Consider the following 25570-nt stretch of genomic DNA (forward strand, 5'->3'; position numbering starts at 1 on the left):
ATTTTGTTTACCACAATTATGTGGATGTCTACATGCAATGCATAATTAGCACAGTAACAACAAACATGGGAATATTAGTTCTGTACCTCCGCCCCCATGTTTGTTGACTTCCTGTGCATAATAACTGGTATTGAGACTGTAAGAGCATCTGAGAATCAAGCTCTTAGTATCTGAAACATTTTCGGAGTGGGGCGTTTGTCTCTGACAGCAACTGCTCGACAGGGCAGTACTCATTTATTCCGTTGGCAAAAGCTCAAACTTTGAAAAAAAGAAATACAACTCGAAATGGCATTAAGCATGTTCTTCAATGAATATGAATTACTTTTAGAAAATGAAATTAGTAACATAAAAAAAGAATTATATTTTATTCTCCAATTTAGCATCGAATAATTTTTTAAACTGTGACAAAAAGGAGACCGTGACCCTGATACTAACATATCTGGGTGGGAGCTCAGATGTACATTTAGGCACCAAGAATTCCACTTTCATGCCTCAAAGTTAAGCCCTATCCTTGTAAGAGACTCTACTATATTTCTGTTATTAACAAGCATGTACTGATCTCAGAGCTGGCCTGACACTATCTTGAAGGATTGGAGGGCAAGAACAGGAAACAATGATTTTGTTGAAAGCATAACCATTCTTTTAGAATAGAAACAGAGTATTGATATATTATTAACACACCCGATGGGGGAGTTCATAGCACAATCAAGTGAACCATCAGAAGAAATCAAGCTTATTGTAAATGGAAATAAAACATATCAGAACCAATTATTCATAAAGATAGATTTTTAAAATATTCTCCTTTCATTTTCCCATTAACTAAAAAATAAACTGAGTTCTACTCTTACCAGTATTCCTTTCAGTTCATTCACTGCACTTTCAGAGCCTTTTGAAGAGTCTGGCTACAATTTTAAAAAGAAAAAAAATTACTGAGTAATTCAGTTTTAAAATACTTAAAGATTTTTACACAGCAAAGAGGTGGTAGCTTATATTGACTATATTTTTTAATCAGCTCTATGTCTTATGGTTAGGAAAAAGTATTAGACATGTTAGTGCTCCCAAGTGTCAGGTAAACGTAAATCAGAAGTACTATTCAAAGCAAAAGGCCTCAAGCTACCATCTTCTAAACATCATTTTGTTACTTCCTATTATCATCATACATAGAAAAGATTTGGTAAACACCAGATTTCAAAGATTTAATTCCAAATTATTCAGAACTTTTTACAATAAACTTTTCTCCACTTGCATTACTGGACTTCTTCCAGCAAGTGAGGACTAGGAAGGCAGCAGTGCAGAGCAGAAAGCAAGCAACAGGGCAGAAAACCTCTCTCAGCTCTGTGAGCTCCAGGTGGAGGCCGGCTTACAGAGCACTGGCACATCTGATTTCACGAATTTCACAACAGCAGTGAGCCAACAGTAGGGACCAGCAAAGAACTTGGCTTACAGAAGACTATTAGCATCACTAGCTACCTAAGCAGTAATAGACCTCGGAGGGTATGGCGTCCAATCACTTCATCTTACTGATGAGGAGAGTTACACCTTGCGGAAGGCTGTATTGGAGTCAGGTGCCTTGATTACAAGCCCAGTTCTCTTCTGACTGAACCAGGAACAACATAATTTGAAATGAGGTTCTGGGTAATATTTGCGTGCCCACAATACCCAACAGTATCTGTGTATCCCTCAACTCATTTAATGGAGGGAAAATTTAGCAGGAGGCCCTCATGAAAAGAAGATCAAAAAAGACCTCTGATCTCCCCTGTATCACTTGCTTTCTCAAAGGACAGAGATGAAGAGAAGCCCCGAAGATACAGTGAAAGGAGCCTCTCAGGCCTCTCATTTCAGGAAAAGAGGTAAAATTTCTCTCTCAAGAAATGGGAGTGATTAATAGCAACCTATAATCCTTTCCTCTCAAAAGATAATAAAAGAATAAGATCCCCTTCCAATTTTTAAAAATGGACAGTGGGAAAAAGAGAGAGAGGTTTGCTGCTCGTGTACAAATTAGACTAAGGCGTTCAACTTTCATAGCTTAGCTTGTCTGTGAAATTATACATGCCATCAGCGCCAGTCATAAGTGCCAGTCAAAAGCTCTAAAACACTAATTTTAACCATACCAGCACCATCATCAACATCAAGAAATTTAGAAAATATCCGGTTAAATTAGTATTCACAAGGCAGGCTTGACTTCTGTTCAGGTGACAGGCTGTGACTTCTGAACAAACGCCCTGGCTGAAGGCATACTCAAAAGTGCCACAATGCCACTGAAGGTGCTCTCTGGCTGCATAAGCCTTTAGAAGCCTGGACTGCAGACTCCTGACTTGTTTCATTTTAGGAAAGCACTGATGGTACTGGGACGAGAAGTCTGTACTCAAGCATGCAGTGACCATTTGTCCTAAAGGTTACTGACCAGGTCATTCAGCACTATATCTACATAGTTTAATGATTACCAGTGAAAACCCAGTCGTCCACTGATCCTTGTTCAGTTGTTTTCCAGATTTTGAACTGACATTAAATAATGTGTAACTGTTGGAAGAGTCATGGTAAGAATAAAAAAGGACAAGGTTGTATTCTGAAAATGAAAGTACTAGGGAATATTGACTGCTTACGATTTAAGTTTTTCAACATTTTTCTTTCTAACCTAATTTTGTTTCTTTGTGACATTGTATTTTTCTATAGTAATAGTTTGGTTTTGCTTATTCTCTCCAAAATAGTTGTGACATGAAAGTCATAAAAATGTATTCTTTTGAAAGCTTCCACTTAAACCCTGCATTTTAAAGTGTTTTCACGATGCATTCCATTTGATCCTGACAACAACCCCGAGTCAGACAGGGCAGGTGCTATCCCAATTTTGTGGAGAAAAAAGCCTGGGAAGCTGGGGGATAGTGCAAGGGCCTCAACCCCAACCAGAGTGCTCTTCACTCAGTCACCAGACAGCAGCACAGAAACAGCTGTGCCAGACTGTGCGTACACAGCTGCTCCTCCAGTTCTGTATTCCATCCTTTACTCAGAAAACTAGCACAAAACTGAATTACCCTACAGGGTTGGCCATGGCTGCCATTTCATGAGATGTAAATCTGGTCTTGGAGTTGAGAATTCTTTCCCTCTTTCCAACCCCCTTTCCACACTATGGCCATTCCTGTCTTGCTTGGCTATCTTGCCTGCCTGTGACAAAGTGGCAACTTCAAAAGCCCAGTGACATTTGTACAGAACAGTCATGATACTGGGGAACTGAAGCAGTTGAGGAGGGCCATCCTTGAGAGTAAGAAAGAATGATAAAGTTTGGTTTAAAAGAGGAAGAAGAAAAAGAAAGAGAATCCATCTGTTGATACCTTATTAGAGTGAGGAAAGAAAAAAACATTGTTCAAGAAAAATTTCAAAAACTCTATTATTGGGTCTATTTAAATGGGACAAAGGGAAGAGAGAAGTACTGAACTAGATTCTAGGAACTTCGATAGATCCTGGCGCTCACTGTGGTCTAGTTTAGACGACAGCTAATGGCAGTTATACACAACAGTTTCTCCTTGAAGTGACCTGGAAGAGGTCTGTGAAATTAATGAAAACAATCATATAAATCTCACTATTTTTCAAAAGTTGCCTTAGGTCTGTTCTGGCATTATGATGTGATCCCCACTCCTCGTTCCCTTCCCCTACACACTAAAAAAGAAGCCCCAGGAAGGCAAGGATTTTCTCTTTTGTTTACAGATTTATTCCCAGTGCCTAAAACAGTCCCTGGCACATAGTAGATATTCAATAAATACTTGTTGAATTATACAAAAGAACCAGGAATTAAAGAAAAGATATAATAATGGTCATTTGTATGGGATAACAGTTCACATCAATGTCTCTCTCAAGGAGACGGCAGCACAGCACACGCAATAACAGGTGTTACTTACTTTCCACAGTGATTCAGGTTCACCATGGGTCAAGGAGAGTCCTCCCGAAACATGCTTATAAGGAAGTAAAGGCTTTCACGACACATTAGTCTTATCCTAAGATTTGACAGTCAATCCTGATGTAGCTTTCATCAAATTTCAAATTTTTACATTTGAAAAAGGAAATATCAAGGGGTGAAAAAGCATTTAATCATTCCGTACCTTCTCCTTCGGTCTGGCTGTCTGATTAACTGGTCTAAGATGAACTCCCTTTTTAATTCTATCCATCATCTCTTCAACTGCTTGCCTCTTCAGATCTGTGACTTCCTCAGCTATTCAAAGAACACACACATAAATCATCTTATGTTACAAGAAAACAGCTACTTCCTATTTTTGGTGATTTAGATTGCACTATGTAATTAACCACAGTTGTTTTTCAGAGTCGCAAAACACCAACAATTACCAATGTTAACAGCTGCCAGGTAGAAACATTGTTTTTAATAAAAAATCTTTTAATAAAAGATCTGCTTTGAAAAATAAGTCACAAAATTTAAGGTCTAATTTGTAGCCTAAAAGTCCATATCAGGTCATCTATGTTAAACAATGGATTTTGTTCCATTTTTCAGCATAATGACAGACCTGAATTTCTCCAGATTTTTAAAAGCCCAACTTTATACCTAACCCCCCAAAATCATTCATCTTTGCCTCGCAGATGTTTTTATAACTTACAGTACATCCTATGTCAAAGAAAGCAGCCCAAAGAAGGTATAACTGTCAAAAAGCCCACTTGAAAAAAAAGGATCAAAGAGATCTTTTACTTGTTTGAAGAAATCCACTGTCAAAGATGAGCAGCAAATAGGTAAAATCTACTTTTAAACTGCCATCTTTTGTTTAGGAATCACATGGGAAGAAAACATTTAAGCAAATCTTTTTCTAGTCTTTTAAAACTGTCAATGTTAAAAGAAAACACACATCCAGAAACAAGTGCAATTAAGTAATTAAATTTGATTTAAAAATTTCAACTGTCCATTGTCTAATCTTTGCACTACTTTTCTGTAAAAACAATAAAGCTGTTGAAGTATGTATCAATTTGATTAATGCTCCTGAGATGAGCTTAAACCTGTTGATCAGAATAGTGAAATTTGTCTCTTTTGCAGAAGAGCTTGACGAAAAGCACTGAATCATTTTTGGAACATTTAACACCATCAACGCATTTCTACATCTTGTGTTTCCTTCCATCTAACTCACTGCAGCCAATATATTTAAGTATCTCATAAAGACCTTCCAATCAGAATCTTTAACAGACTTGTGGGCCATATTGCGGGCACTCAGCAAGTATCTATCTACTGACTGACCTGTTAAAGTTTTGGATTTAAATGGCTGTTAATCTTTTTACTATTTGAGCAGAAATAACGAAGTCCCAAAAGAATGGCTTCTCAGTGGAGGCAATCACAACTATATCCCCAAGCTACTTAACAGGAGTGTCAGGCTGGCTTTGTGCTAAGGAGGCCTAAATCATGGCTTATTTTTCTGCTACGCGGCCGGACTTCCCTCTAACTCTCGGTAGCTGTTCCTCTTATATAGATGACTAAGGTGCAACCAAGAGAATCTAGAAGGTTCCATTATCCTCATCTCTACAGCCACAGTGATGGGATTGCTGCTACATTCATCACATAATCTAGGTTTTCTGATACAGTCCTGACTTCAAGTAGTGTTCTGTCATCCTCACAAGCCATTGAAATGCTGGGAATTAAAATTTCTCGGTAATCCAAACGACATCTTTCAGATCCAGAAGACAAAAAAAAGTATCTCCTGCCAGACAACACGGGAAATAAGGCACCAAGGTCAGAACAAAACTGTGGGCAGATCAACTATGTGCCCTTAAATAGCACTTTCTTGGGCAGTTTCTGCGGCTGGCTCACAAACACCAACAAGGGGACAGGCAATAACATTACTATGGAGGGGAATTCATTCATTCATTCTTTCACTCACTCACTCATTTTATATCTGAATACCTATTATGCACTACACCATGCTTTTGCTGACCTTACTCAAAATCAGGGGAGAGAAAACCCAGATCTGTCATTCAAGCACCTGGTATGGGTATGGAATTTACTTTTGGGAATTTAAAAAAAAATCTTCAAAAAACATTTGATTTTCAGAAAGGCTGCCATTTTGAGTGAGACCTGGGAAGAGCTGCATGGCAACAGGAACGCCGCCTACAAACAGATTAGCACTCTGTAAGGAATGACTGAGACCCAATTACATGCACCATACAAAAACTAATTAAGGCAGACAGATGGAGAATTATGGTCAACACCATTCAAATCTGCTGCAGCATCTAACATAGCAGGAATTTAAAGTAGTTTCTTATTTTTGCTTGCCAGAATCATAGTGATAATTCAGAGAAGTGCCACTATCTGTATTGTATACAGATTGTAAACCAGGCTTTAATTTCTGTCTTTTTCAAATGTAAAGACTTAATTGGTCTTAAGGAAAAGAAATCACTCTTATCAGATTCCCTACTCGGACACAATACAAGGGCAACACTAGGTTAGCTGCACAAGCTTTTTTCTCTCTCTCGCCAACCCTGTTTTTGAACCAGCAAAAAGCAATCTATATGAACTTCTAAACTATTAAGCAGTTCTAATAAATCTGCAAGAATCACCTACAGAGAGCTCATGGTATGTTTTGTAATTCTTTCTGCAATCACACAGTTGGTAATTGTCTCACAAAAGCGTGTAATCAGGGGGACAATAGAAATATGCAGGATACTGGAGATTAAAGAAAAGGGACAAATGAAGACAACAGGTCTAATGTTATTGAACTGCCACGGGAAAATAAAATCAAATGTTCTTTGAGTTAGTGCTTCAAGGTCAGTCTCGGATCAGAAAGCTACATGTAATTAATTGAGGCTTAACTTTTAAGACCCACTTGAAAAATAAGTTAGCTCCTAAAAAAAAAAACCCACAGACAAACCATCACCTTTTTGCTCAATAAAACCTTTTGTTATTACCTAAAAGAAACTAAAATGCACTTCTAAATTCCACAGGATTACTCTTCTCTTTCACTAACATTTTTTAAAAGGTACTAAAAAAAAATCTTACGCCACTGTGATGTACGAAATTTCTAAAGAACATACCATGGTTGAATAAGTCTGAATTTGACCTAAGGTCATAAAGTTAAGGAAATTTCCTTAACTACAATGATCACAAGAGGCTGCTGAATAAGGACTTCTGCCCCTCACAGCGTGGTTGGTACACTGTCTTTTTAGCTATCATTTTGAGTATTTTCTACTACACTAAACACTACATGTTGTGAGGTTCATTAATTCTCACAAGAACCCCATGAAACAGAAACTATTATCCCCATCCTATAGGTTAGCAAACTGAGGAAAGAATCAATCAATCAATTAATGAACTAAATATATGATAAACAGCAGGCATACCACTGCAATTTCAGAATCTGTGCAATAAATGCCTTCTTATCAAAATTACAGTAATGACTTCAAAGCTTGTAATAACTTCTTATATTTAGACCTTAAAACTACTTCTGAAATATTCCACACACCTTCCTTACAATCAAGTTTTTTAATAGCCGTAACCTAGCAATAAAAGTTTCTCCATTCACAAGCTCTGACAAGCACACCCACCGTCTAGTAAAAGCCACCATAAGACACCAGCAAAAGAAAAAACTGTGATAGCAACACTGGTCCATACGTTATAAATGCAAACTCCAAAAGGTCACAGATGAGTCCAGTGTCTGAGGGTCTACATTCATGTATCGTGCATTTAATCATTGTTGGTTTATTCATTCAACTGTTTTTAGCGTGAACTATTAACAAGACACTATAAATTACCTTGCCAGACAAAGAGAGGCTCCAATAATGGGTGGTTATGGTACATATCATTTAAGGCAGTATGATTTTAGGGTGGCTCCAGTTTAAAATCTCATGAGCAACTTCTCTGTCAGTAACTACCCAGATTCCCAAAGTAATGATCACATAGTTCAAGGATGAGGGAGAAAATCCTACCACATTTCATGAATTATAAATGAAACATCATTTTCATAAGGAAAACTGTATAGTTTCTAACACTGGGGGTTAATAAGGTCTAGAATACTTTTTTTTTAAAATTTAAGGGTGCTGTCAAGGTTGACAAGCTAATAATGTAATTTACGTAGAAGGGGAAATCATTTTATTCTGACTGCCCTCCTGACCCTATAAGGCCTACCAATTGTCCCAAAACAATACTGAAACAAACAAAATTTTGATTTTAATTACAGTGTCAAGGAAGGCTTATAGGCAGTAACCCAAAAGCAGGGCTGCCCTGCAGATCACCAAAGGCAGGACTTCTGAATCCTGCAACACCTTGTGCAAAACAGAATTTGCCTTTCAGCTGCATTATTACACAGAGGAATAGTTTCCAAAGGACTGCAGGAGGCAGGCACAGAAAGTCAATTCATATAGATGAAATCAAACAGTTTTCGTTTGTAACAGTGCTTTGAGGTACTTGCTAAGAAAGAAAAGACTAAGTCTAAACTTCAATTCATTCAATATGCAAGGAAGCTGTGGGAGGCTGCAGAGAAGAGTAAATCTTCAAAGAGTCTGCAATCTGTTCAGGAGGAGAGATATGGAAATAACTCGAACACCAGAGCAGAGGCTGAGGGATGGGACATTAAATCCTTATAACAAAACTTGAAGCAAAACGCTATAGCAATACACAGTAATGAGCCCATTCATTTTAGATTATTAATACTAATACTAATAAATAAGAGAAATAAGAGGAATAAGAGGAAGAGCCCGGAACACACAAATTGCCTGGAACCCTCATGGGAGATAGGGAATTAGAACAGCACCTTGCATGAGAAAGCTCTGACTAGAGGAAGGGCGGGGGAACACTGTGGAATGAGGAAAGACAGGAGCAAATGCATAGGGGGCTTAGAGGTAATGGTCCAGCCATAAGGTGGGACAGGGGTAATGAGAAATGAGGCTGAAGTAAAAGCAGAGAACTGTTTGTAAGCAGACTATAGAGTGTGCATTCTATTCTGATGCAGTGAGAAGCACAGAATGTCATAAGATGAACACAATGTGATTAGACCTATGATCTGGGAATGCCACACTGCCAATGATATGAAGATGGATGGACTGGAGCAATGAAACCTGGAGGCAGGAAAACGGGGCCCAGAAGTTTACACCTGGCTGGGCTTGAACCAGGCAAATCTACAATGCTTTGTAACTAGCAGGTGTTGAGCATACACTGTTGCGTTTAATTTGGGTTCTACAGTTCTCAGGCAGAAAGGCCCAAGACGTGGCCCGAGCATTCCAACCTTGTGCGCTCACTGTGGCTGCACACAAAACTGCACACAGCTCTGTGAACTGACTCCACCCAGCCACAGGAAAGCCCTCTCCCTCCATTCCATCTCTTCATATTATCCTCAACAACTCCCTCTGCAGTGAATCAGAGTCCTGTGAATTTTACCTCCCTGAGTCATTCCTGAATTTATCCATTTCTTTCTGTCTCTACTGCTACCACCGTCGTCTAAGCCACCATCAACATTCCTCTGAATGGCTGCAATAGTCTCCCTTCATCCACTCTCATTCCTTTCCAGCCTGTTCTCTGTTCTCTTCACTGCAGCCAGTGAGATTTTTTAAAAAAGACAAATGTCGTCGTGTTACACCCCTACTTAAAACTTCTACTGCCCTTATGATAAATTTCAAAATCTTGACCACAGCCTCTAGAATTTGGCTCCTGCCTACCTATCAGACCTCCTCTCTTGGACCCCATGTTCTAGTAACACAACTTTCTTTCAGTTTCCTAATATACCAAGCTCCTTCCCACTTTGGACTTTGAATTTGTTGCCCCTCCATGTGAACCACTTTTATCCTAAATACCCTCACCCTGACTTTCTAAATCCACAACTACTCTGCTCACACATCACTTTCTGACACCAGCAGGCCACCTCCACGATCTCTTAGAAACTTGTACTCTTCCTCCATAGTACTGATCAAAACTGTATTTAAATAATTATATATTTATTTGGATGGTTACTGGTTACCTCACTCAAATGTAAGTTTTGTGTCTTGTATCTCCGGTACACAGCACTGGAGTGGTACACAGTAGGTAGGTGCCTGAGAAAGTCTCAGTTCACTTGCTATCAACTCAAAAAGCCTTTCCTCAAATGCCTCATTTGCAATTACTCCCTCTCTTTCCTTCACACCCCAAAGTACTTCGTCACTTAATGAAAACACCTTTCCCAGCATACCTCACATTGCAGTGACGTGTGCATGTTTATCTGCTCTAGACAATAAGCTACAGGAAGGCAACGACTTATGTGGTTCGTTCTTATAGCTGTTAAGTTCACATCCCTCCCGCAACGATCTGTTCATAGTCATAGAACTCAACAAATGTGTGTATTGTTGAAAAATTGTACACCATCAACTACTTAGGGTAAACCAAGGCGGATGAGACTTACTTGTTTCTGGCTGAGCTGCCTTTTCTTTCTTAGCACCACTGCCACTCGGGTGGGATCGCTTCCGGATCATGGACATGAGGGATCTTTGGGAGAAAGAAAAAGATAGACAGGAGATTACTGGCTGCCTTATGATCTAAGAAATAAAATGTGTAGATTCTAAATAATTAGTAAAAATCCAACTCTTCTCTAGGTGCATGAATGTATAACTAGAATTTAAGAAGCTTCTTTTCCACTTTTAATAAATTATTAAACTTTTCATCACTTTAAGGAAGAGAAAGATGTCTCATCCCTTTCTGTGTGAAACCAAATTAATTACTGGAAGAAAGGAACTGCTATAATTACTAATATGATGCCTAGACATTTACAAAGTAAAATACATACAGAAAAAAATTCCACATCCATATCTAAAATTCATAAACGGCTATTTACATAATACATTTGAGAGAGAGGGAAGGATGAAAGAATTAGGGGATGTTTTCAGTAAATAAATATCTATTTGTGAAATATGGGCACAAGAACATCTGAATCTGAGACACAGACCAAACACTTAAGGGATAAAAATATACTTAGACCACTGTCTCTCTGCTTCATGTTTTAAAAATCTGTATAAAATCCAAATCATGATAAATTTGACCACATTAAAATTTTAAAACCTCCAAATATTAAAAGACATCAAAGAATAAAGATAAAACCTCTACAGATCAGTGAGAAAAAGCAGACAACTTAAAGAAAAAATGGACAAAACCCTTGAAACTCCATAAAAGAGGATGTCCACATTTCCAATACACATATTAAAAAGGTTCTTGACTTTATTAGTTATTAGGCAAACACAAACGAAACCCACACTGAGATATTACTGAGCACTCATCAAACAGGCAAGAAATTTTAAGTCTGATAATAACAAATGTTGGCAAGTTTGTGGAATAACAGGAATTCTCAAACTGAAGAAGGCATATAAATCAATAGCACCACTTTAGAATACTGGCATTACCTAGTGGAGCTGAAGATACGCATATCCCAGGAGCCCGTGATTCGACTTCTATATATATTACAGAAATACAAGCACTTGTGCACTAGGATACATGTATAAGAACGTTCACGTGGAATTTCCATTATTTCCCTGAACTGGTAATAACTCAAATGTCTATCAGTACACGATGGATAAACACATCCTGGGACATTCATAAAATGGATTATGTATCAACGAATATGAATGAACTTCAGCTACACAAAATAATATGGATGAATCCTACAAAATAATGTTGAGTGTAAAGAACAAGACAAATGAATACAGTAAAATTACAATTATGTAAAGTTAAAAAAAAAGACCATATATATATTTCTAGTAATCTAGGGAGCTACATGTAGTAGAAAAAAACCTTTTCTTTAAAAAACAGATAAAAAAGAAGGGATTCTAGAGTATCTGTTTTACTTTTTGATCCGGATGATGATTACATGGATATTCATTTTGTTATTTTTAAACCGTACACAAGTTTGTGTACATTTCCACATATATGTTATCATTCCCTCCAAAAAAAGTTTACAGAAACACAAACAAATCAAGAATTCTTGAATTCTTTCACCTACATTATAAATGTCCTCAGTGTGGTAAAGTGGATTTGACAAAACACGATCCTGAGGAAGATAAGCTGGGAAGCCAGCAATAGAAAACAAATATTTAGAGGATAGGAAAGGCCTCATGTTGCCTCCAGAAAAGGGGCCACTGGATACACACAGTAACACTTGCTCTGAGGACAGAACGACTAGATGTTTCTTAATCACTGTAGTTTTCAGATTTTTTTTACTTCTTACTTCTACTTTTGGTTATATTATTAATCCCTTCTCTAACTGCCTTTTCTTAAAATTCCCAAACACATTGAACAATCTCCCACAAAGCAGAGGAGAAAGTAAGCAGGACATCCTGCTCTACCCTGTGCAGTTTCTAGGACTTAAGCAACTGGGAAACACTCAATCACTGGGCTTCTGACTTGGTCTAGTTTGTCGTCTTTGGGCTCACAGTGGCCTAAGATGGAATTAAATTCTTTTCATAAAACCTAGAAATTCTAATTTACACAGAATGTTAAAATAAGCACATTATATTCCAGAAATTGGGAGAAATGAAATAACGCAAGCTTTATTTGCTCATTTTTTCCATTCTGTCAACTGAAGGCAGGATGTTCAGTGTCGACTTGCTAACATTCCACAGCAGGGAGGGGTCTGGGGAGGGTGCTCACAGATGAGAGGCCTCTCCGGACCCTCTCACCACACTCTGGTTCTGAGAGGAAACTGGGAGAGTGCGCATTATTGTACATAAAGATCATGAAGCAGAAAGCTCTTTGTACTGCTCGGAATATTTGTATTATTTACAGAAATGAAGTAAGAACATATGTTCATCGTTGTAAACCACCTAAGTAGAGGAGAGAAAGGGCTAGCTTTAAATGTTCTGAAACAAAGTATAAGGTGGAGACTGCTATGCTGCCCAGAGGAAAATCATCTGTAATATTAAAAAAGAACCATCTGTCAAGAAGGGGCATAGAGTCCAAAGAAAGCAGATAGGGTGGGTCTCACAGGACCAGGACAAGACATCTGGGACCAATAATCCAAACCTCTGGCTAAAATGGCCCCTTTTCACAGCCATTTCAACTGAAAGGATGTGAGCTTCAAGCAAGTCTCCCCCAAATATGGAAGCGTTCAATGGAGACTATTCACCTTGAAATTCTTCAAGAAGTGTTCTTCATGTATAATGTGATGGTTAATTTTCTGGCTCAACATGACTGGGTCACGGGATACTCAGATACATGGTCAAACATTACTCTGGGTGTTTCTGTGAAGGTTTCGGATGAGATTAACATTTAAATTGGTAGCCTGAGTAAAGTAGATTGCTGACCCTAATGTGGGTGGGCCTCATCCAACTAGTTGAAGGCCTGAATGGAACAAAAGGGTGACCCTCTCCCAGACAAGAGAGAACTCCTCCTGCCTGACTGCCTTGTAAGAATTCTGCTTTTTCCTACTTTCAGACTCAAACTGAAACACTGCCTCTTCCTGGGCTTCAAGCCTGCTGACCTTCAGACTGAAGCTATACCATAGGTTCTCCTTGGTCTCCAGCTTGCTGACTCACCCTGCACATCCTGGGACTTGTCAGCATCCATAATTACGTGAACCAATTCTTCAGAATAAATCTCTTTTTATGTGTGTGTATGTGTGTGTGTGTGTGCACAGACACACACACCTTATTGGTTCTGTTTTTCTGGAGAACTTTAATACACTTTCCCCCATGAGCCACACAGGCCCAAGACCTGTCCTACTTTCACTACCACTAGCACAAACTGACCAAGGTATGCCTTCTTCCTCTCTTTCCTCTCTCCCACCTGTCCTCTGGGTCAAAAGAACAAGAGGAGGAGGAAGAAGCAATAAAGCCTTGGGCCCTAGTCTTTTTTCCCACTTTTATTTCTATCCGTGATCTATATCAGGGTAAAACAAATGGCTCAGGAACAAAGTTGAGAAGTCTTGATTAGTAGATTCAAAGTCCACTGAAACTCAATACACATGCAAATATATTTCTTTAACAAGAAAGTACTCCTTACTAAAAAAAAAAAAAACTCTTTCTACTCAGAAATTATGTCTTAGACTATATAAATTCATCTTGAAATAAAAATCATTCATGTTATTCAATTAAAATTTTCCTTAAAGGACCTTATAAAAGAGTTCATACTTTAGACATCCATAGTCTGAATCCTATATTCGTTTCTCAGTAGGACTGTAACGTGTTCTTTGGGAAAATATTCTATTTAGGTTATACTTTACTTTTAATTCTAAGGGCTCTCGAGATTTCTGAGACTAAAAATTAAAGGCTGACAGCAAGATTACAATCGCTTTTTAATAGTTCTCTCTCCCTCATAGAGAGAAGTGACCTTTCTTATCAGCTCAAAATTTCAGACCTTATAGAAAGATCAAAGAGACGAATTTCCTATTTTAAATGTCAAATTCAAAATATCTCCTACAGATTTAACTACCCAGGAGAGAAAGAATTTCAAATACCTAAAATTCTTTCAATTGACTCTTGGATGGATCATGTGCAAAAATTATTTTGCCTTAACTACTTCAATGGCTTAAAGTAGATTGTGTCATACCCTACTCAGTAAGAAAAACTAATGAGATTCTTTTTAAAAGGCAAAGCACCATTTTCCCAGTCACGTGGGAGGAACATGCTACACATTCTATTCAGATGGATCGGCAAAGATGCAAAGTAGGAATAAATGGCCTCTCTGTGTGAAAGGATTAAACAAATCACATGAGTTAATAAAGGTAAAAATCTAGCAAAATTTTAAATCTCATTTGTTCAAGAATAAATTATCCAGGAACAGTTAACATCATGACACGAGGACGTAAGCTGTCACCACAGCAAGTAGCTTGTCTTATGAAATTTCAGATAGTGGCATGAAGAACCACAAAGGCGGCAAAATTTTCTCTAGATCTCCTGGGGTATATGGTGCTTTATTCAGGCACTCAACACCATCAAGTCACCTTAGGCTTCAGAAAAAGTGAATTCTTGTCTGCAGATATGATTTCCTGCTGCAAGAATTTAAACATAATTTCTTCTTCTTATGAAAGGTTTCTCTCTCAGCATTATTAAAGGTTTAAATATGAGATTAGGGATACAAAATAATTAGTACTTTTAGTTTAATCACTAGTTTATAATAATTAGTACTGTTACATTTTCATTTAGTTTAGTACCTTTATTTTTAAAATAATTGAACAAACTAGAGCTTTTCAAATTCAAATTAGTGAGAGAAAAAAGATGAAAACATTCCGAAGAAACTCAAAATTCCTTGGTCTTCCAGTTAAAGGAAATCCTAATGTCATGGACTGAAATTTTATAACTGAAGGATGAAACTATATGTATGGAACTGAAGTTTAAATTTTTGTGTGTGTGTGTGAGGAAGATTGTCCCTGAGCTAACAGCCGTGCCAATCTTCCTGTGTTTTATATATGGGACGCCACCACAGCATGGCCTGATGAGCAGTGTGCAGGTCCCACACCAGGATCCAAACCCATGACCCAAGGTCGCCAAAGCAGAGCGCATGAGCTTAACCACTACACCACCGGGCTAGCCCCTAAAAAAATTTTTTTAAATGTCTAGCTCCTGGGTTTGAAACATTCACATGGAATCGGAACATCTACAACAGAAGAACACTTTAGGCCACAAGAATGTCTTTCCCGGGTGTTTTAAGGCCCTTTCCATATATCTTTTATAAGAAGAGAATAAAACACTGGCCTTTAGAAAATTTTCTGAGAGAAACACCAGCTGATATCTTTCATACTTTTTACCACCCTTCTAGTGATGCAATCTAAGCCAGTATTTTGAAAAAAGGATCCCAGGAACATAAACTTCGGGTCCTCTGACAAGGGGTAACATTTGACGCAGAGCAGTCTTCCCAGATGTGCTTACCGGATAGGATTGGGAGGTGGAGGGGGAAGCGGTGGAGGAGGAGGAGGTGGTGGAGGTACTGAATTCTCAGACTGGTTCACCCGTTTCTGGAGTTCATCAACTGCACAGAGAGCAAGCAGTCGGAAAAGAGCTGAAATGAGCAACTTAACACCTTCTTTTACACGTAAAGGAAAAACACAACCTCTCTCAAAATCAAATTCTTTTTTATTAAGGTAAAGTTAGAAATTTCAATATGAATCTACAGATCTTTTTAAACTTCTTATCATCCAGTCTACTACCACTCATGCAAGAGAGGCCTTACATATGTTACGAGAAAACATTACCATTTTTTACTCCATATACAACTACAGAAAAAAAAAAATTCAAGACAATGGCTGGATGGGTGGGAAGTAAAGATTGAGTAGGTTGAAGAAATATTTGTTAACAACAGAATATACTACTCAAACACTAAGAAATTGGTAATACTTGACTTTTAAAGTATATAGACCAAGAATTAATTTTAAAGATGACATTTAGTAATGAATTTTAATAGCATACTTTCCTCTTCCACTTAATTTCCTTCAAAAACTACAAATCCTGGAGTTCTTGATTTAAACCAAATTCAGACTCTCAAATGTTTCTAACTCAGAAACTTTTTGCTCTTTCGAAGAGCATTCTGGAAATATAATCTATTCATTCAGTTCATTCAAGACATTCATGAAACAGGTATTTACTAAGCACCAACAATATGAAAGGACCTATGCTTGGTGCTGTTCAAGACAAAGTATCTGACGTCAATTTAAATTTATATTTTATCACGGATGCAAATACTTCAAATATGGAATCTAATGGGCTATATATAGGTACTAAATACTGTTGGCACCCAGGAATAGCTCTGCCTCTCCACAGCCATTCCACTTTCTCCACAACTGACTGTACCCTCAAAGATCTATCCAATTGTTTTTACTCTCAACACTTAAATAAGCAGTGTGGATTATCCTCTCTCCAACACCAAGAATCCTCTAGTTATTTCATATGCATTTGTCTCTCTCTCCAAAGGGAGTCTGAGTTCTTCAAGGACAAAAGGCATGGTTTCTTTTCTTCTATATTTCTTATAGAACCCTAGGGTAAGGCTGGGTACACACACAGTAGATACTAAATAAAACATGTTCAAAACCGAATCTCAAATACCTCTAATGTCTACCCCCTCCATGTATAATAAAGGTGGCTTTGGCTACAGGCTGCCCTGATATACACAAAAAAGAATGCAATATTTCTTAATTTTAAATAAATTGAAAAAAAAATAAATTGTAATTAATTTCCACTGTGGATTAGAAAGTACTGAATATTTTTTAAAGGAAAAAAGCCTACTTGGTTCTTCTATACAGATTTCAAAATTCTAGTATAAAATTATCCAAAAATATCTGAAGTGAATACTGAAGCTGTTATAAAGGAAATACCTGCCTCCTTAAATTACCTACCTTCCAACAGAAACTTATTACTTATCCCTGTGCAATAATCTAACTCACACATTCCTGTAAAGCCTTCTACAGTTGAATGAATAAATCCTTTGATTTAAGTATCCCCTGGTGTTTTAAAAGTTTTTCCATTTAATATATATATTGTTGCCCATTTTATTGTTAGGTGTGACATTCAAAGTATTATCATGTATATAATTAAACACCAAAGATGAAGGTAGTAAGAACCCCAAAAGTTTCTTTTTTAAAATGCACTTAAAACGAATAAAATAAGCTCTTAAAGAACACTCATCTCTAAAGCCTTGAGAAATGCTGAAATTTTTGGTCTTCCCATATTAAAGGTATCTTTCTGTATTTTTTCTGTCTCTTAATGCTGTATGGGATAAGCACTCACAAAGGCTCTGAATCCAAAAAAGAAGTTTAAATATTTGTCGATCATTTGATTACAGCAGCCATTCCACTGAACTGCAACAGTTAGCAATGAAGGAATTTAAAAACAAATCTTGGTAATTTTCTACAGCATTCAGTAAATGTTCTGGATTGAGTGTATGCCAGGTTTTGTACTGGGCATGAGAGATTCACAGATTAATAATAAGACAGTAGCCTACTCAATGCTTTTACCGGAATGCTTTAAATTTCTGGCTTTCTCCTCAGAATTCTGATATTTCGATTCCAATTCCTTTTTATCTTCTTCTAGAAGCTCCAGTTGCTGTTTGAGATTGTGGATCTCTTTGTGCAGTGTTTCATTTTCTAGCTGCTCTTGTAATTCTTTGACCTAAAAGTTATACAGAGACTTTTATGATATAGTTTTTCCTTTGTCGAGGAAAATAAAGGGAAAAAATTAACGTCTCCCTTTTACTTTGCACTTCATAGCAAAGAGATTCCAATTCATCTTAAATACCACGCAAATTCTTGGATACAGATAATACCTAAAATCATTATCAGCTATTTGATTCAACATAAATTTATTGGAGACCTATGTCCCAGATAATTTAATTTTAAACATGAATTTTAAAAAAGTAAAATAATACCTTAAAAATAATTTAAAATATATTAATATTTTCATACCTATTTTCCAGAGAAAAATTCAAGTACTATTAAAAACAACCCTGGGGGAACAACTTGGTAACAAATATCAACAATCTTAAAAAAAAAGAAAGAAAGGAGGAGGAAAGTTCCTTTGATTCAGTAATACTACTTTTAGAATTTGTTTTAAAAAAAATAGACAAATGTTCAAATATATTCACTAAAGTGTTCATAACAGGGAAACACTGGAAATAACCTAAATGTCCAGCAATATTGTTGATTTAATAAATGACAGCATGTTCATTAAATAAAATACTATATAACCATTTAAAATCACATAGCTCACTATACAGTGACATGTGAAGATAGACTACCAATTGAAAAAAAATCAGGTAATAGAACAGTATGCATGGTATGATTCCACTTAAACTATAGTCACAAAATTATATATTTACATAAAGTTTCAATATGCACCAAAATATGGGATTCTGGGGTAATTTTAATGTTCTTTTTAACTTTCTCTGTATTTTTAAAATTTGCTTATTAGAAGAATTATATGTTATTTTTATAATCATAAAAACAATACAGCTGTGTTTAAAAGACTGCTGAATCTGCAAGGGAACTCACAGACAGGTAAAAAATATTTTAAACCACACACATGAAAGATTATACAGAATAACTGTAGTTATAGTGTAGCAGCTTTAGAAGTACTGATTGCTATAATTTCATTCATAACTTTAATCTTCAGGACCTCTCCCACTACCCCAGCAAGATATACACACAACAATTTAGTCCCATAGGTTCTGGGCATGTGCTATTTACTAAATGAGTGAACCAAAGGAACAGGACTTTTCAGAAACAAAAAATTCTAGCATAAGCTAAATAAAAATAAACATTCTTTGATGCTCTCTTTATTTTGAAAAGGTAATTCCCGCATATGAGGACAGAAAAAATTCTTTCCTTCCTGTCTATTCCCCAGTCCTCTTTCCCAGGGGCAACCACGGTTACCACCTATTCATCTGGAGATGCTCTAGGAATACACCAACATTTCTTACTGAGGAAGAAATAATCAACGCTACCTCACAACCAACTTAGTAGAAACTTCAGAACTTTCAAGGATTAAATGTCAATACTGTTGCTTAAAGAGACTTCGACAGGTGATGATAAATAGCAGCTAACAGCCTTTCCTTCACAAAGTAGGTACATTGTAAGTAGCATAAATATTGATGTAATTTTTCTTAAGTGGTTTCTTTAACTTGAAAGCCTTTGTTCCACCTCTTCGCCTCTCCTCCTCTCCGCCTCCTTCTCACCTACCACGATGACTACCCTTTCCGCCTAGCATACAGAGGTAGGCTGCGTCAGCTGGAATAGCTCCACTCAAACACGCTGAAATAACCACTTAGGATGTCTTTAACCATACACATTTGTGCAAGTTTACAAAATCAGAAATTTTCTTTAAGCGAACAATTGCTACCAGCACAGACTTCTCCTCCCTCTTTGAATAAAATCTATGCTCTCCAACACGCTCTCTGAGACTAATACATTCTCCTAGTGTATGCAGTCTCCAAAAAACTCAGTGAATTCACAGGCTTCCAAACTGGGCATTATGTGCATTATCCAAGCTCTTTTTGAGTTTTCTCTCTTTCCCTCACTTCTTCTGACCTTTTGGACAGTTTAAAGATCACTATAAAGTCTACAATAGCGCACTATAAATTTCACACACTAAGTTCCTTTGACAGTTATTTTTTTCTAAAAGGTGAAGAGACTGGAAAGACTTAGGCAAAATATGGAACTGTAAGTGACTGAACTGACTCCTCTCACTTTGAGTGTGTGTGTGTGTGTGTGTGTGTGTGTGTGTGTATCAAGACTCCAGAAGAAAATCTGTTACCTTTTGCTGATGTTGAATTCTCTCTTCTTCAAGGAGCTGGGTGAGTTTTGCATTTTCATCTAAAGCTTTCAAAAGCTGTTGGTCAGGAGCAGAGTTCTGGAGCAGAAGGTAGCTTTGTCTCTTGAGCTTGTTTTGTTCAATGAACATCTGCAAAAGTTAATTACAAAAACGTATATACCGATCAACCTCACATATCTCCTCAACAGAAACTTGAGCAAAAGGAAAGGATGTGGAGCTTTTATTAAGAAGTTAAAGGCGATTTCTGAATTGTATAGTATAACAGTTTCGGAAGGAATGACGGCTATTTCATTCATTCATAACTTTCATACAATCTCCAGTACCGTTACCCCAACAAGGTATACATACAATCACTTAGTCCTACACTTCGGTTTTTAATATTTTATAACTGCTTTAAAATACATTAACACTAACAGTAGTAGCTAATATTTATCAAGAACTTATCTTGTGCCACGTACTCTATTAAATTTTTTATACACATCATTTTAATCCTTAAATCAATCCTACGAGTTAAATGTTTCTACTACGAATAGCTGAAATGCACTGAACATTATGTAATAGATATGGTGGTAATCATTTTACACATATCATATCACCTGATCCTTAGAATAACATGGTCAAATAGATACTATTACTATCCTATTTTTACTAATAAGGTAACTGAGGCTCAGAGGGGTTAAGCAACTTTCCTAAGGACACATATAAGTGGCAAAACCAGGATTTAAACCCCAATCTGACTGATTTACAAACCCAAGCTCTTAACTACCTGGGTAACCTCCTTTCTCTGCTATGTATTAGACCCAATGTTTTGTTTTAAACAGATTAGTTTTTCCCTAGTAATGAAAGTAGTTAACAGTAGGAGGATAAAAAGGAGAAGGGAAAAGGTATATTAATATTTATTGAGCACTTTATTAAGCAATTTACATATATGATTCATTTAACCTTCACAACTTTACATGAGTGAAACAATATTATTTTCTATTCGCCTGTTATTCCTTTTCCTAATACCCTACAGAAGTTAGCCAATGGGTGACTCCAAGCATGAAATGTTTTACAAACTCCAAAATTAGTCCCATTTTATAGTAGACTTTACATTTTCAGACTCTTAACAGCATTTTAAAGTGAAATTTACATTCTTCTTCCAGTTGACTCCTCTTTCAGTGTAAGAAGGAGCGGTATAGAGATAGCGTGAATGAACACATGTGTGCGTGGGCAGTGCCAGGCTACCGAAACGTGAGACCAGAGGTGTCAACATACTAGGGAAGGGTAATCAATATTCATCACAGCATCTTAAATTTTTTTTTTTTGTAAAGATTGGCACCTGAGCTAACATCTGTTGCTAATCTTTTGTTTCACTTTGTTTGTTTCTTCTTCTCCCCAAAGCTCCCCCTCCAGTACATAGCTGTATATTCCAGTTGTAGGCCCTCTGCCTCTGCTGTGTGGGATGCTGCCTCAGCACGGCTTGATGAGTGGTGCTAGGTCTGCGCCCAGGATCCAAACCAGAGAAACCTTGGGCCACTGAAGCGGAGTGCCCTAACTTAACCACTCAGCCACAGGGCGGGCCCCAGTATCTTAATTTTAGACCAATGGTATAATCGAAATGAGTTATTTCAGGTTAGTATTATTATTATAGTAATTTCTTTTTTATATATTTTTCTCTCTTAACAGTTAACTGGTTGGGGTCCCTTGCTGGTGTCTTAGGAAATACCTCAGAGTCAACATGAAAGGCTTGCTAATAGCTGCTGAAGTAAGTGAGGTTCTCTGGCTTTCCAGCAAGCGAGGCCTTACACCAAGAGTGCTCGGCGGCCAGGAGCAGGCAGAGAGGAGGCAGGCACTGGGCAGTGACCTCAGCAGTAAAACAACGCAGGGCACAAGCTGGCGTCAACGCGGAGGGTGGAGATGCCACTCACTGCACCAATTCTCTGCGCTTTGGTTCTCTCGGGGAAAAAGGATAGTTCCCCTTTTCCATGCAGCACTCAGGAAAACTTGCTTACATGATTAAAAATTATCTCAATTTTGCTATTTTAGAGAGAAAAGAGTAAAGACTATGTCTTAGGAACATTAATAAATGTGAATTTTCTTTTGCAAAACCCAGTAACAATCTCTAAATAGTAATAAGATGAAAAGAACAGATAGAAAAGAAATTCCTTTAAATAACAACGGTAACGTGAAAAAAATTACTCATTAGACTGCCTTTTCTAGCCTTTAAGACACTAAAATAAAATATCCTACATAACGCCTTTCCAAAGATGTATCTAAAGAAAATTCAATACCAAAATGCTAATAAATCTGGTTTTTAGCTACAGTAAGAACTTGTTGGTCAGAGTTATGAAGCTGTTCTATTAATAGACAAATAATATCACATGTACCAGAATTTCAGAGAAATTTCATAACTTATTTCAAAGAATGAGAAGAAAATCTTTTGTCATTAATATATAATACATTCTCTCCAAACAACATTAAAATATCATCTGAGTTGTTTGGAAAGAAAAAAGAATTGATTACATAATACTCTCACAGTACACTGGAACTACATATTGAACAAGGTATCCACACCTTTAAAAAAGAAAAGAAAAGGGCCAGCCCAGTGGTGCAGTGGTTAAGCTTGCATGTTCTGCTTCGTCAGCCTGGGGTTCACTGGTTTGGATCTCGGGTGTGGACCTATACACTGCTTGGCAAGCCATGCTGTGGTAGGCGTCCCACATATAAAGTAGAGGAAGATGGGCATGGATGTTAGCTCAGGGCCAGTTTTCCTCAACAAAAAGAGGAGGATTAGTGGCAGAAGTTAGCTCAGGGCTAATCTTCCTCAAAAAAAAAAATAAAATAAAATAATAAAAAATAAATAAAAAGAAAAAAGAAAAGAAAAACTTACTGAATATTAACACAAATATACTAAAAAAATAGAGGAAAGTCATTTAAAACTGAAATTATGTAGAAGAAATACAAAAACCTAACATACTTATGAAGACAACTGGCTGTTTCTTCCTTGTTGAGGGGGATCATGTTTTGGTTTTTGTTCTTTAAATGGACAAGCGGGAGTAGGAGTGGAGGAGAAACTTTCGATTTTTACTTTACACATTTGAGAATGGATTGTATTTTTTGCAAGGCATATATAGTCCTTTTGTAATAAAAAATATAAAGTAAATTAACTTTAAAAATTGATTTCTAAGGCTTTAGACTGTAAGCTCCACAAGGACAGGGATCCTATTTGCTTCCTTCACCATGATATTCCCACTATCAGCACAGTGTCTGGCTTAACCCGTTTGCTGGATGGACTAAGAAACAAAATGTAAAAGAGGGGTACTTCTCTTATTCGTGTGTGTGAGGAAGATTGTCCCTGAGCTAACAGCTGTGCCAATCTTCCTCTATTTTATGTTGGATGCCACCACAGTGTGGCTTGACAAGCGGTGCCAAGTCCATGCCCAGGATCCGAACCTGCAAACCCCAAAGTGGAGCACACGAACTTAACCACTCTGCCACTGGGCTGGCTCCAGAGGGATATTTCTCTTATTAACCCAAGCCATATACCTTTTAGCAGTAGTTATCTGTTGAAAACCTGAGAATTTGTAAACCATGCAAACGGGAAGATATACTGGTTTTAATCTAGCTTTATTTTAAAAAATCGTTTTCTTCTCACTATTGTGTAGATCAAACTTAGATATTGTGAAATTACTGAGCACCCTTGCAAATATTTATGCTACCAGTAACATAAGTGCCACAGCTCTTGCTTTCCTTCCGCAAACTTCTATCTCCTCTTTCTGGGCTAATCTGTCAGCATGATTGTTTCCACTAACCACTACCAAGTGAATGGCAGAGGAAACCATTCATTTTCATTTTCTTAGTGGAATCTTGCTTCTCCCGTCTATCTTCTATGCCACTACATGGCCTTCAAGTTTTTCTTTGAGCTGCTTTGTATTTTAACATCATTCTACAAACAACAGATGGAGAACTGAAAATGTCTCTCAAATTAAAACCCTGGCATTTGGGTCAAAGTTGGTCAATCTTTTCAGTTTTGCAATAGAGTTGTCTTCACATTATCTCCACTCTCCCTCCCCCTCAACTGTTTATTCCGTTTCATTATTTATATTGCTGCAGCTTTTTCCAAAGGGCTCTGACACACCTCAGTTCTTTCTTCTTTATTCCAAGCAATAAGGGAACAGTATTTACTCACCTTTCATTAAACTCTCTGGATGAAATGAATCCTAAGATTTCAAATCAGATCTTCTTGGAGTAAACCTTTTGTAAAGTTCTTTGCTACACAGCTACATTCAAGCACAGAAAGACTCCTGCACAAAAGCGTACCTTGAGTTTCAAATGTCATTCCCATAACCCTATGCTTTGTCTTCCTTCCACACCTTGAATACTTCCACCTAAGAATGTTTTACCTTCCCTTAGCTACTTTCCTTCAACCTTCAGTATGCATACAGATTCAGAATTTTTATACGTGATGAAAATCTCATGCGGATCAGTTCCACTTCCATGAGTTGTGATGGTTCAGCCAACTGGTGCCTCATCATTTTCCTGGAAACCAGTCCCAGAGCCAGGGAATACCCAGTGACTACATGTCCACAAAGGTAAGCCAGAACACAAGAAGCTCAAAGCTTATCTCTAACATGAGAGGAAACTCATTACTCTGGTGAAAGGCTGAGATAATGGATGTACAACATGGCAATGTTCCACAGCAAGTGGAAGAATCAGCTCACACGAGAGCACTGTATAGAAGCTGAAGAGAAATACTAATACCACAATACTGTTATCGAGATGGCAGATGGAGACGTAACCCAGATTCTTAAGGCTACTTGAAACATACAAAAATCTTGTGTTCAAGCTGGACTTTCCATGACAAGTTATGGGTATCCCTAAATATAGTTCCTTTCCCCTATACAGCATTTTATAGTTTACAAAAGACTTTTTAAAATCGTGCCATTTGTCTCTAAAACCCTCTTGGTTAGACTGGTATCATCACCCATTTAACAGATGGTGAAAGAGAAGCCCTAGGAGGCTAAGGGACTGTTCTAAGGTGATACAACTAGTAACTGACTGCAGTGGACAAAATCTGAGCCCAGATCTTCAGACACCAAGTTCAGTAACTGGATACTAGTCCGTAGCCTCCTCTCTAAATCAGCTGATCCTTAATCAAAGTAACAAGTTCTATTCAACCTCAAAAAATATTTTGTCATCTGCAAAGTTTTTAAAAAAATAAAAAACAAGGTCCCTGCAAGATACTTACCTCTTGTGCAAATGACTCTGCTTTCTTTCGAAGGTCCTTCTCCAGTTCCAAGTTTACTTGCATTTCCTCATACTCTTCTACTGCTAGCATGGACACTGAAGACGACAAGGAATAGAAAATGGATGATATGTCACACAGATTATCAGGACTATGGATGGA

The 25570-nt window shown here is 37.4% G+C and overlaps 1 protein-coding gene across 1 annotated transcript in view; it reads right to left on the reverse strand.

The window, feature by feature from the left end:
- SHTN1 (shootin 1) overlaps positions 1–25570 on the reverse strand; it is a 97253-nt gene that overhangs the window by 27352 nt on the left and 44331 nt on the right. The window contains exons 8-14 of the mRNA XM_046652145.1: positions 25412–25506; positions 20164–20310; positions 17871–18024; positions 15793–15892; positions 10344–10426; positions 4092–4201; positions 849–902 (exon numbers count right to left, since the gene is read on the reverse strand). Coding sequence (XP_046508101.1) covers positions 849–902; positions 4092–4201; positions 10344–10426; positions 15793–15892; positions 17871–18024; positions 20164–20310; positions 25412–25506 — 743 coding nt within the window. The remainder of the gene's footprint in view (positions 1–848; positions 903–4091; positions 4202–10343; positions 10427–15792; positions 15893–17870; positions 18025–20163; positions 20311–25411; positions 25507–25570) is intronic.

This window comes from Equus quagga, chromosome 2 (genome assembly GCF_021613505.1).
Source record: "Equus quagga isolate Etosha38 chromosome 2, UCLA_HA_Equagga_1.0, whole genome shotgun sequence".
Lineage (NCBI taxonomy): Eukaryota > Metazoa > Chordata > Mammalia > Perissodactyla > Equidae > Equus > Equus quagga.